This window comes from Apteryx mantelli, chromosome 3 (assembly GCF_036417845.1).
Source record: "Apteryx mantelli isolate bAptMan1 chromosome 3, bAptMan1.hap1, whole genome shotgun sequence".
Taxonomy (NCBI): domain Eukaryota; kingdom Metazoa; phylum Chordata; class Aves; order Apterygiformes; family Apterygidae; genus Apteryx; species Apteryx mantelli.
This window is the reverse complement of record NC_089980.1, coordinates 88,781,890-88,795,852: the sequence shown is the minus strand read 5'-3', so window position 1 is coordinate 88,795,852 and position 13,963 is coordinate 88,781,890. Positions and strand designations below refer to the sequence as shown.

At 47.4% G+C, this 13,963-nt stretch overlaps 1 protein-coding gene across 1 annotated transcript in view; it reads right to left on the bottom strand.

The window, feature by feature from the left end:
- SCML4 (Scm polycomb group protein like 4) overlaps nucleotides 1–13,963 on the bottom strand; it is a 50,887-nt gene that overhangs the window by 27,665 nt on the left and 9,259 nt on the right. The window contains exons 2-4 of the mRNA XM_067294799.1: nucleotides 12,973–13,102; nucleotides 10,714–10,914; nucleotides 6,854–7,048 (exon numbers count right to left, since the gene is read on the bottom strand). Of these exons, the coding sequence (XP_067150900.1) occupies nucleotides 6,854–7,048; nucleotides 10,714–10,914; nucleotides 12,973–13,102 (526 nt within the window). The remainder of the gene's footprint in view (nucleotides 1–6,853; nucleotides 7,049–10,713; nucleotides 10,915–12,972; nucleotides 13,103–13,963) is intronic.

Here is a 13,963-nt window from a genome sequence, read left to right as displayed (position 1 = left end):
GATGCAAGGAAGGAAGGAAGGGAGAAATGCCTGCAGCCATCCCACCCTTCCTCTGTCCCACTGCAAGCTCTACAGTCAATTCAAGTGCCCCAAAGACGAGACAAACATTTTATATTAGACTTGGCTGTGGCTGAATGGCTTGTACAGTTCCTCTGCTCCCTCTTTAAGTGTGACCTTAATATTTTATTTATTGTTTAAGGGATAATGTTCATGGTAGGGGAATATATGAGGCAATAAATGGCCTTTGCAGGTAATTAAACGCTGAAGAGAGCTCAAGCTATTGATAGCCATAAAAGCCATTTATTCTGAGTGTGCTGTGAAGCCAGGAGCACTGTTCCTCATAGCATGCAACAAGACAAGATTAAACAAGTCACAGCACTAGGAAGGGGAAACACAACATTTTTCTTGCCCTCCTAGGGCTTGAAATTTCTGAGCCACTGTTTATTAGGTACTTTGAGCAGAAAATATTGATCCTAATAATATGTAATTTTCTATCATGTTATTCTTTTTCCTAGCACAGTTTTAGAAGGGCTTTGCACTTGGTGGCAAGAACCATTGCCCTCATTGGACAGATGCTGAAAGAAAGGCACAGCAGGGAAGGGTGACTTGCTCATGCAGTCAGTGGGAAAGTCTCTGACAAAATCCAGCTCCTGACTCCCAGCCTGGTGTCTTGCCTACTAGTCACACTCTGAGAGTGCATTGCTATGGCACTTCTCATACAAGCTTTTCAAGTGCTTATATACATAAGGAACTCACCCTCCTGTATATATTGAAGCACTGATGTAGCATAGAGTGCCTCCACCTCCTGCTATGCTTCTGCTCTGTATGGGGGCCCTACCTCTAGCCACTAGCAGAAGAGGTGCTTTCTGCTGCAGACAGAGGTAGGGAACACCATATAGTATCTAAGTATACAATAGTTCCCTCCAATATACACATTTGACCTGACCTTGGGGAGAGGAGCAAGGCTGGAGGGCTCCTTCTTCACAGACCATCCTGTCTTCCCCACTGGTCAGGACAAGGATAGATGGCGGCCACATGAGTCTTTGGACAAAACAAAGGATTGCTGCAGCTACCACTTAAATGCAGCCACGCTCTCTGTGTGGAGAACAGCAATTGTCTAACAACACAATGGAACCAAAATTCAATGATCAGGACAGAAAGACCAAGGAAAGGATTGACTGACAGGAAAAAGCAGAAGATGCTTGTCAAGTTCTATGCTTCCCACATGGAACAGAACCCTAGATTTTGTGAGAAACGTTGCTTCAGTTTCTGTGCCCGCTATCAGGATGGCAAGAGGAAGTTTTATAGCAAACAGCTCCCTCCAAAAAAATAACAGTCTAACATTGCATAGGTGCACGTCAAGAGTATGTGCGTGCTCCAGAAATGTGTCTTTTCCATGCATGCACCCAAGCCTCCGTTGGCTCAGCATGGAAGGACTAACAAAAGCTGAATGCAGAGGGTGCAGATGGGGGCACTTAACAGGATCCCTGCCCTGTTGGCTTCCTATCCATGTAGCACCTTTACAGCAGTAACTGTAGAGTTAATCCAAATCTTGCCATCATTTTAACTCCAACTTCACTGCCACTCACACACAAAAGTTTGGGGTGCAGGGCTGGAGGTGCTTTGAATCCAGGTGCCAGGTGACATTTCAGGTATAACTGAGAGTCAGACATGAAACCAGGCATCTCCAAGGACAAAGTCCTGGGAGTTGTCCCACAGCTGCTCCCCACCATTGCTCTCACAAGCCAAAAAATCCCCTCACAGCTGACAAGCTGTCTGGGAGAAGGAGATGTGGGATATGTCCCCAGACATGCCAAGTCAGTGAAGCCCCTGCCTTTAGGAGTGGGTTAGAGAAGGATGTTTGCACCACATACAGGGTTGCTGGATTGCAACACGTTAGCAGGGCACACAGAGCACAGGAGGCTCAGGTGCAAGGAGGGCAACATGCCGCCAACAAAAATAACTGCAGAGGCTAGTGCTGCATACAGCCTGGTGAGTGCATCGTTCTTAGACATGTAAAACATCACTCTAAGTGATATATGCATATATCAACAAATCCCACCTGGCCTTTATGTAGCGATTAGCATATGGCAGCTTACTGTGAGCATAGGTGAGTAATGGCTTAGGGGCATGTGCTTCAGGGCAAGGTTAAAAGGTGCTTCCTGAATGGTATAAGTGGATTAATATGATTGGACCTGATGCCGGCTTCTCCTTTCACTTCTGCCAATGTAAATCAAGAGTAACTGCTCTGAAGTCAATACATGTATTAAATTCATTGGTACACAGGGTCTGAAAGGCACATGATTTTGAAAGAAAGAACATTTCCATTACAAGCTGGAAAACAGCAACAAAGAACAATGTGGTGGCTTTCCATGCTTTCCCGTGGTGTTTCATTATGGCACTGCACTGTCCACGAGACCTACCCAGACACAGAGGGTCTCCCAAACCCATCTGTGTGAAGAGCTCCCAGGGTCTTTCTTACTACTCTGGCTACAGGGAAACTGCCTGCTGTGCTGGCCACATGCTGATGGGGAGAGGGCCTGTTTCTGCCTGCGAGACTTTGCTGCAGAGAAACACTGGCTCCCGTGGAAATGGCAAGGGGACTTAGGCAACACAGCATTGACGATAAACTCAGTGGTTCAAGCCCTGGCGCCTTAAAGTGGAGTTATTCCACTGGTGTCAATGGAGCTATTGAATGTCATTATGAATAGGAACATAATTTATTGGGCTGGCTCCTGGTGAGCACCACGTGAAGGGTGGTAGGCCAGTCCATGTGCAGCACAGCCATGGACAGACAGCTCCTGAGCTGGGCACGAGCTCCCTGGAGGAGAGGTAGGTTTTCCTCTCTCCAAAATTCCCTGTGTCAAGGGCTTTACATGGTGGAGCTAATCCCTCCTTAACTGCCTTTGTGCCTGCTCTGGGGCTGGGCAGCAATCTTGCAGATTGCCCAAATTATATACTAACTGACTGTCCCAAAACCAACCCCCCAACCCTCCAACCTACATCCTAGGGCACAGTGCAAAATGTTCTACACCTTGTAACCAGACTGCCCCCTTACTGGCTTAAGCTCCCTATCCTGCTCCTGTTAAAACACCAAACGAGACTAGCACCCAGTCTGGTATAAGCTGTGTGAAGTGTGCATGATGGCAGAATTTGACACTCCGCAGTCCAGAAACTTGGACATGTCAGAAAGCTTTTTCAAAAGGAAAAAAAAAAGTCTAAATTGTCTAAGAAAAGATAAGTGCAAAACAAAACAATAATTTATAACCAGTGGCTTCTGGAGCAGGATTAAAGTATGCAGGCTCACTAGCTGTTCCTTATGTCTCCTATATGAATATGATGGTGGAGGTAAGTGTGGATTTTGTGAGCTGTTCAGTCCTAAAGACCTGGAAATGTTATGTGGAGCTGATATTATCCATTTCAAACTAATAGCAACAGGTTGCTGTATAATAGCACTATGCTCTGTCAGCCTCCTGTGTTGCACGGTAAGTGCCAGGGCTAATGCAACCACAGATGAAAGATGAGGATAGCAGAGTAGACACAAGTGCCTGTCACCTCACACACGGATGTGTCCAAACCACATAGAGGCAGACACCTAGGTAGCTGGTTAAGCAGCCAGCCAGTCTCCCCTGGCCCGCAGTCAAGCATCTGCAGAGAGCAACGCAGAGCACCTCTGGTCTTTCCTCCAGAGGCAGCTCCTTCTCTCTTTGCCAGCTGATGAGGACAATGTGCCAGCTGAAACAGCAAGCTCAGTTTTGGGCTTCATGTGTTTGTGAGGGTGAAATCCCCATAACCCATTGCCACCTGTCTCTTCGGTGGGCTGTGTGAGAGCAGAGGACACAAGTATCTCCACCGCAAAGCCCACCACTGCAAGTACCTCTGGGGCAGCCTAAGCAGACTGCGCCTGAGACTCTCTCCACCTTGAGGACATGCCTTTAGGCCAGGAGAGGAAGGGAAGAGGTCCAGCATGAGGAGGAAATCTCACCTTGCCAAAACACTCTGAATTTGGAAGGGAACTTCACTTTGCAGCTTTGCCTCTTGGCTCTTGCACGAACATTAAAAGCACTTGAAAAATCAAAGGGAAACCAGGGAAGTCACCAGTGGTAGCAAAAGTGCTGTGACATTTGCATGAAGTGGGTGCGGCAGAGCCAGCCTATGACTGCCTTGGGGCTTAGCTGCAAGCACAGGTTGTCTAGACCTCGGTCCCATCCTGCTGTATTTCTATTAACCTTTGGTGAGAGGAGAGTCACTTCTTGGGGCCACCGGCTCAGCAAGCTGCAAGAGCCGCTGGAGCTGCTTTGGGAACAGCACTGTTCATCGCCGGCCAGCTGACACAAGCAGCAGAGCTGGGATTCCCCACTGCCTGGCCAGGGCAGGGAGTGCAGCTGAGCTGCCAGCACGACCGATGCTCCCCTGGGAGGTGCCCTTGCGACCAGCCAAATCCTCACCCCTCCATGGTGGCAAGGCTGGGGAATTTACACTAATAAGAGTTTGGTTCAGGAACTGTTGCTCAGCACTTGTGTGAGAGATCGCTTTCTAAATCATGTGTGGGCTTGCTATTATTTTTGGCAATATCCTCCCCACCAGTGCTTTGCTCGTTGCAGGACCAGGCATTTCCCCTGCCTGCATCCCTAGTGCAGCAGGCAACCCATTTTCTCTGCACTCCTGCCGAATCACTGCAGGTTGTGCTGCCTTACCACTATTCCTCTCTCCAGAGCAGGCCAGTGTGTCTCAGACCACTGCTCCTACCCCCAGGGATTCGGCTCAGTCTCTTGCAGAGAAACTGTGCTTAAAGGTAGTGGTAGCGAGCTGGAGCCTGGGAGGGCTAGTGTTAACCCCGTGTTTGGCCACTGCCTGCAGCTGTTTCACAGATCCAAAGAGCTGCTACCTCTTCTCCCATCCCGCTCCCGGCAGAAGAAAGGGAGCCCAGGCCAGCACTAGCCGTGCGAAGGCCTGCCCAAGCCCATGCTGCCCTGAGGAGGGCTGGTAATTGCCCCTGCAGCAGCAGCAGGAGAGTCCAGTGAGGAGGGTCCTTCCCCACATCTACATCTCCTGCCTGGTCTGGGGCACAGACAGTATTTCCTTGATGGCTGGGGCAAAGTCAGTGTGAACGTTTTCAGTTAAATTGCATAGGGAAGGAGATGCTCGGGGTATAACCCAAGCATAGAAATAACTCTAGTAGGAGAGTTGCCTTCCTTCACACCCAGCCTGGCCATGCAAATACAAATGCCTCCTGGGCTGCAGTCACACAGTGCTGCAGAAATCCCTGGGCCTCTCATAAACATCCAGTTTGTTGCAGATCTCCTAGTCTGGAGGAGAACAATACTGCTTTTCAATTTTCTTCCTTTTCTCCCCTACAATGTACATTCACAGAGAAGAGTGGCAGCTGGATTGCTCTTCCCAAGAAGGCTATTTTTGCGCTGTATGCACAACCCACTCACAGCTTTGGTGTGTAAAGCACACACTTAGGTTCCTCCTGGCAAACAAGTGATTTGCAGATCACAACTGTGGACACACAAACATCTTTTTCTCAGCTGCCAGCAAGTAACTGCCATTAAACAGTATCGGAGGTGTATGCAAGCATCAGAGAGAGAGTGTGCTCCCGAACACTAGCATTCCTGTTAACAGAAGAGAAGGCAAAATAATTTAAGCCAGGGGAAAGACTGCAGGTGAGGTGGAGGTTCAGGGCCTTGATTTTGCATCTTTCTGTGGGATGCTGCTTACAGACGCAGCTTTCAGGCAGGCCTTCCTAAATTTTCATGCCTTCCATCAGAGCAGTGCCTCTGCATGGCACTGCCACTGCAGACGTGGCCCAGCACTGGGCGCTTGAGCATGGGGTGCCCCTTTCCTCACAAAGGAAACCCGGGCGTGTGTCTGAAATGGCAGCTTGAGGGCTGATCGGCGCAGGTGCCTCTTGGGGGGGTGGTGGCTGAGGATGCTCAGGTACACCCTGGGCTGCCAAAGCGGCTCTGCTTTAGACAGGTTTCTCGCTGGTGAGACTTCCCTCTGGCGAAGGTGGACTGTGCTGCTTTGCACCCCATTTCTCCAACAAGTGATGTGCATGAGCAGGAGCACACCACCAACCAAGCGCTGGGGCAGTGCCAGGCCAGAGCCCACCAGCTGTGATGATCATTCCCTGTTCACGCTGAGGTAGCCCCTAGAGTGTGGGCTGGGTTGTGCTCACCAGCGCATGCGCGCGCAGCAGAAGGCCTCACTCACCCAGCCTTACCACCTCCCATCGGAGATGAGGCAGCAAATCAATGCAATGAACAGCCTCCCCGGGGAGCGGGGAGGAGGGCGAGCAGGCAGGGGAAACACCCGGCTGGTGGTGGCACATCCCCAAGACTGCTCTGCACTAAGTCTGTGGGCAGAGGAAGCTTGGTAGTCTATGAAGATTCTCTAGTGTTTAATATAGGGGTTGAGTTGGATGGAGACAACGATTCCCCCTCTGCCGATCTGCCTGCCTGAAACTTGCGGGAACGCAATCTCTTTGAGACTTCTGCACTGGGTCATGTACGGTTGAGTAGGCCCAAAGTTATGGGGAGTACTGATAGGAAGATCGACAACATGATCACACAAGCCTTGTTTACTTAGGAAAAGAAATAAAATAAACAAAGACATATAAAATCATCAAACAAATTATCACTGTACTTCTGGGGCTCCTCAACACAGTGGATCTCAGCTGAAACCTTCCTCTGTAGCCACTAGGAAAAATACAAATCAGCCTGTTGTCACCTTCTAAAAAGATCCCATGGGGACCTGTAGTTCTCTAGGATATACGGTATAGGACCAACAGAAGATATCATTTTTCAGCTGTGTTAAATCTTGAGCACAAGTTAATCAAACTGCCTACCTGCCTCCATCCGTCTGTTTTCATACATCTCTGGGCTTTCTGGTACAGTGTCGTACTGCTGGAAAGGCTGGTTGCTGAAGAGATTGTCACACAAGAGGCTGCAACAGAGCTTCTTCAGGAAGCGCAGGACATACCCAATGCTGTTCACTACCAGCAGGTTCAGGAGATGCTGCTTCCCCTCAAAAGAAGCTGAAACTGGAAAGCAAGCAAGAACAATTCAATACCAGGAGTGCATGGCAGGAGGAAGAACAGGATGGGTGTCTTCTGAGAGTAGGGAAAAAGTTTTAACACAAGTATTTGTTTGCATGTCTTAAAATATTTTACATAATTACCCCACCTGAAGTAGAAACAAGCTGAAAGAACTTGAGGAGCTGAGTTTGTGTGACCCAGATCACCTTCCCCTGGAAATGCTGAAAGATGCAGATTGACACGACCAGCAGTGCAAGGATTTCTAATATGTGCACTCAGCTGAAAACTGTGCTGTATGATGGGAAGAAAGCAATTACAATACCCTAGTCTAAGGAAGGGGAAAGAAAATGTTCTGCCAATGACAGGTGATTAGGCTGACTTCAACAGTGCCCAAGGTGTCAAAAGAAAATTGGGAGACAAGAATGAAAGACATGACTGTGAATGGAATAAAAGACACCAAGGTTTTACCTAAGAGAAGTCTGCCAGACTAATCGGGGATCTTTATTTGCTGAGATAATTGCATTTATAGGCAAGGAAAGGGTGGTAGCTGTAGTTGCAATTCCTATCTGGAATTCAGTAAAGCATGAGAAATCTTATGTTAAACTGGAAATGATTACATATGAAAGGTGGGTCAAGAGAGGAGAACAGGTTCTGCCAGCAGGAAGGCCATAGTGCTAGAGAAGAGCTAGCAGTGGAAATCCCTGCTGGCCCCACAGCCAGGAGGATGCAAAAGGATGTTGTTGATGCTAAACTGGAAGGCATTATCAATGGAGAAGAGGATCATGATATTGCACAGAAAGGACTGGATGATCTTGGTCGCCGGAATAATAAAAATGGGTTGAAATACAATAGTACAAAGCACAAAGCTATGAATAATTACTGGAGGGGGGGAGGCCTCCACAGGAACTGATAGGGGGAGAAAGACACACACAGAAGACACCCATGAGGCATCAGGATGGCACGGTGATGAAGAAGGCAAATGTATTTCTAGGAGGCATCAGACAAGGCATCTCCAGGAGAGATAAGGGAGTGTCACTTCCAGGATACTCAGTCCTGGTGAAATCAGTTATAGAACAGTGGGTACCATTCTGGTAATTCATGCTCAAGAAAGGTGAATTCACACTTAAACAGGTGCACAGGCAGCTCACAGAAGTGTTCAGGGAACACCAAATTTTCCTTACAAGATCTTACACTTCAGCTCTCAGGACCTGAGCCAGCGTCTCTGCTATGTGGTGTCGTGGGAAGACACTTGCACCCAGGACTGTCACTAACACAGCAGTGATCTTCACAATGCAGAGAGACCCTGAGAGAAATCGTCTATTGCAGCCTAACAAAATGAGGGACTGGACTCTATCAATACATCTAAGGGTAAAAACAAGGGTTCAAGCAGGGAAATTAAAATTCCTGGACAAAGCAGGCAGTGACTACATTTAGCCATGAATCAAAAAGGGCATAGGTCTCAGCCATCAGAGGGGGCAATCTTGACAGGACACATCCTCGTCCTCAGCTGTCAGACAGTTTGCAGAGAGGACTACATGACATGGCTGCCTGAACTCCATCATCCAGATTTTTTCCTGTCCTACATCCTCCAGTAATAATGAGTCTAAATTGCAACCTTAGGCTATTATCATATATATATATATATATATATATATATGATTATACACACACACACACACACACACACACACAATATATATGTGTGTGTGTATATTATATTATATATGTGTTTTTATATATTATATATAGGATAATATAATATATATAGGATTATATATATGTGTATGTAAGTGTGTGTGTGTGTGTGTGTGTGTGTGTGTGTGTGTGTGTATAAATCCCTATTTTTGGGATAGCTTCAGAGATTTCCTGCTGCCCTGAGTTGCCATAAGGGATTATGCTCTGCATCCAGCCAGCCTGACACTGGCAGCGATGAGACCTAGCTGGGAGCTTTGCGAGCTGAGCCATGGAAAGAGGTGCTGTGACTGGAAAGCCCATAACAAAATCTGTATGTGCTGCTGCTGAGCTAGCAGGGAGCTGTAATCTCAGAGCCACACTGTGACCAGAAGGTCGTTCACCCCTTCTAAATATTTAGAGACTTCCTGGCTGATTAGAAGACATGTGGAGTTTGGAGCAATGCAGATCAGATGATTTTAATCCTGGTACTTGAGGCAAAGCCAGCTCAGAGGAATTGAGACAACGGGGTCTGGCAGTCCCAGTGCACAACATGGTTCTCCTGCTGATAATGCAAATCATATATGCAACACAGAGAGAGGCAAAAATTAAGCCTTGTGCTAGACTGCATCAGTCACATATTCCTGTGAACAAATTTGGATTATTCTTAGAATATTTCTGATGTTTCCTAGGGAATGCTCACCTGGGATTAGAGAGGACAAAAGGGAAATAAAGGGAAAGGAGGAAGCATCATTTATATGCTGCACAGCAGGCCAGAGCTTGGGCTCCCACCCAAGGGGGTCCCAATGGCACAGCAAAGCTGATGTGGTCCCTGCAAAACTGATTGAACTTGCAGTGCTTGGCTTCGTGTTCGTGCCTGATTCATCCGCAGCAGCTCGTTGGAGAGCATCATGCCCATTTTCCCATCATAATTTCATTTCCACTGCATCCCCCCCATGCTAAAACAGTGTTGTGAAGCAAAGCTTTTGCCGTGATTAAAAGAAAAAAAAAATGTTTGCATTCACTCTGAGAGCCAGGTCAGGGGATCTCAGCACAGGACATGGGAGACATGGGACATGGGACACTCCTCTTGACACAGTGAGGACTGTTCCTCCAGGAGGATGAGAAACTCCTGCGAAATTCCCTCTGTCCTTTGTCTCTCCTACTTCTGTTTCCCATCTTTCCCTCCCCTCCTGCCCAAGATCTTCTTGGCAGCATTGTAAAAAATGCGGTGCTTACTTTGAGCAAGAAGTTGGAGAGAAGGCTGGTAAGCAAGCTGGGCTCAGCTTTGTTGGAGCTGGAGAGGTACAGCTTTGTCTGGCAGGAACAGAGGGCGCTGGCTGACACAAACAGGAGTGGCTGGACAGCTGGATCTTGGTTCATGCCTGAGGTTTAGGATGTCCTACATGTTTGAGGGACAGGATGGGGGGAGGCAAACTAGCACAGAAAGAGAGCGGGCCGGAGAAAAGCTTGAGAGCTGCAGCTCCAGATCACTCAGACCTCCACCCCTGCCGCCCCAGGGACCAAGTCAAAATCTCTCTGATGTATTTGTGTAGTCCTGCTGCATGGGGAATTGCTGTAGGTCTTTTGCAATTCCTACAGCTGAGAGCAGATCTGGCTCATGAACTGCAGGTGGGGGGCATATGAGCAGCTGAGCTCTGCGAGTTTTCCTTTAGAGCAACATGTACAGCGGCATTAAAAACCTGGACCACAGCGCTGACCTGAGCATTGTTTCCAAGAGCAATAACTAGTGCAGGACTCTGGAGCCAGCCATGTTCCCACCTTGAATCACCACTGCTCTTTACCAGTATAGTCTCAGCTCTCACCTGACACCAGTGCAATGCCTTCAGCAGTTCATTTTACGAGGTGTAAGTAATGTTCAAAGCTGGTTGCCACCCTGCTCATGTGAACAGGATGGATAGAGCAGCCAGGATTAGTGATCAGGTTAAGATTTCTAGTGCTTTCCGATTGGTCACAAACCCTTCACAAAAATGCTTTACCTGACACCATCTCGCCTCCATAGCCCTGCTTGATGAGGGAGAAGACAGCCTTTTGCTGGAGCGCACAGTCGATGCAAGCCTGAACAGCCTGCTGCAGGACCACCGAAGGTCTCTCGGGCCCAAAGTGCTCTGGGAGTTGCTGCACCTTTTTTCTGTCAAGGTATGGCCCCAGGTTAGCCTGTTTGTTGACGTAAATGCAGACTGTGGACACAAAAGCCCGACAAAGTTATTACAAAGTGGCCCTCAGAGCACTCCAGCCAATGCTAACTTTATACATTGACATTTATTTCGTGTGCTTTTTCATTCATTTGTGAATTGTTACCATTTGCAACGGCACAGTCCAGCCATACTCTCTTGCAGGCTAGCCCCATGCATGCAGCTGATGGCCAAAACAAATCCCCAGGGAGCACAGGACAGCAGCTAGCAGGGGTGACCCTACAACAAACTGGTAAACTCTAGCCTGGGATTTTTTTTTTCTATGTGGTTTTAGATTGATTCCTTGAGCCCCCCACTATGAGAAGCAGTGCTCTGAGCTACGATATAGGAGACCATGGTTTCTTGCTGCTTCCCTTCTTGACGTAGCTGCAATTTCTGGAGGGTGATAGTTATGCACTGAGCTATGCTGTGCAATGCCACAGAAAGAAAAGGTCCTTGGGACCTTTGTGACCCTCCACATCCAATCCAGCACCCTGCAAACTGCATCAGATAGAGGGAAACTGTACATCACATGCAGTGCCAAAACCACAGCTATGTGCCCACACATGGGGTCCGCGGGGGACACTCCAGCCCCTCGGCTGTCAGGTCCTACCTGCTTCCTCTCTAACAATGCTCCTTGACCAAGACACACATCAGTGTTCTCATCCTGCTGCTGTGAACTGATTTTAAGCTTGGCTGAGGCTAGCTCCATCTCAGAGGAAGTGAAGATAACACTGCGGTAACTAAGGGTGACTAAGACAAAGCCTAAAGTCAGGCTAAAGTGAGACGTATTACAATAGCTGGCTGAGTGTGCTTGAGCTGTCATCTCCCAGACAATATAACATTATCCTGACAGAAATCAGATATGTGACAAAAAACATCAAGCGGAGTGGAGGACATGATGACAGCTGTGTAAAGTTGGAAATAATTTACAGTTTGCATCACCATAATGAAAATCTAGTACGAATGTCATAGCACATGCTGCTACCTCATCTCTTACTGAACATCAGAAGGGGCCCAAGCAGTATATCCTGGGTAAATAGGAGCATAATAGCAATCGTACTTATCATTACGTAGCACTTTTCACCTTCAAAGTGCCAAACAAACAAAAGGATAAAATAGCTAAAAGCAGCAGCAGCACGCATGAATCATAGCGAGCTGTCAGGGTGCAACTTTTCTGGCATAACACCATGCAAAACTTAGCTGAATTTGCAGGATGTGGCTTCTGCTGCAGCCCCTCGGATGGGCCATGTCGTGGTCCTCCCCTCTCGAAATGGGGAGAGCTGCACCGCTGGGAAGGGCTGCATGGTTAATGTTTGTCAAGCGGTTTGCAGTCTTTGAATGTAGAAGGATAAATAAGAACAGAATATATTATTATTGTCGCTACGTTTGGTATCATTTTGCTACCAGAGCAGATGGAAAACTTCACCTCTGTGCATCTCAGTTAAGGAATAATGGGGTTTATATGTTATTTTAGTTCTTAATGTTATTGAATCCATTTCTGTATTGAAATTTCAGGGTAATTCAAATTTCTTGTGAATTATGTGCTGAATTTCTTCTCATTTACATCAGTTTAACCCCGTCAACCTATGTTACTTCTGGTATACTCTTCCCTAAATGCAGTTTGAAATGGTCAGGTCTCCTATTGCTATAAGTCATTGGATTTTAGATACTGTTAACCCTGGCTACAGTCTGACCATGGGTCCTCCACTCTTCTTTTCCCCTGAATGGCTAACAGATACTTCATGTTCACACCAGTGTTTAGTCTGGCCATTACTACACACTTTGCAGCATGAGTGTGAGGTAGCATTCGTGAGATGTTGATGTCCATAATTCAAAAGAAATGGATCTGAGGTGTCTACTAAACTTGAGCCTATCCTAACATGCGCAGTCAAATCACAGGGTCTTGCAGAACATCTCCACTCTGTGTGCCTGGCCATCAGTCCAATTTGTAAACATCCCACTTCCATGAGCTGTGCTTGTTCGGGAAAGCATGTATCTGTATATACCGTATACCCAGGTACCTGCTCACCCCTTTGCCGAGGAGCACGTGAGTGTGCGTACCTGTGAGAGCTTGCGGGGCAGCCAAAGTGGGTATCGTAGCTGCGTCCTGAGGGATTGAGCTAATATCAGGCTCTGGCGTGCTTCTTGGAGGAGAGATTGCTAACGGCGTCATCAGCACACGAGACTTCAGCTGCAAAAAATAACCGCGTTGGAGAGTGGACTATACGCAAGGTATTTCAGTGCTGCTCCTTGTATATCACTCTCCACGAGCTCCCACTCATTAGCAATTTGCTCTTGTATCACTTTCTTCCAGGCCAGGCATCTCCTTTCTGCTCTGTAGAGGATAATGGGAGCTGAAGGCTGACATTGATCTGCAGCAGCGAGCAACACCCTAAGTTAGAGGATGCAAATATTATGCCACCCACTGGGTAGTTATTTACACCTGAGCAAATTGGGTGTAAAACTCTAACAAATCAGAGCAGTGGCATTTTACAACCCATTTCATGTGGGTGTAAATAATTTTACAGGACTTGGAGCAAGGGGAAACTCCGGGTCTTTAATTACACCGTAATTTAGGGCCAAATTCTGCTCCTGAGTACAAAGGTGTAAATCTCATGCAAACCCAGCAGCACCAAGGGGCTACTTTGGACTGCCACCCGTGTAAAGGAGGAAAGGATTCAGCTCAGACCATGGTCGATAGTGTGTTATTACTAGGTAGTAAATACAAACTGCTGCACTGTTGCACGCAGTAATCTTAGCAGCCTGCAGTTTGGGTTAGAAAAATGAAACACAGTGAGAATTTACTGTGCAATACTACTATGTCTTTACACCACCAATATCTGGCAATGTCTCACCAGCAAATGATGTTCAGTTCCTCATAATTATAAAGGGCTGATGTGATGAATGAGACCTGAAAGTATCATCACCCTCATTTTTCCTTTTGCTACCAAAGGAAGTGAGGGGAAAGCGGAGTCAGGCACACAAGTGAATATTTTATATATTTATATATTCCACACCAAGCCGTTCTGCTGGGAGGTGATATTTTTGTTGT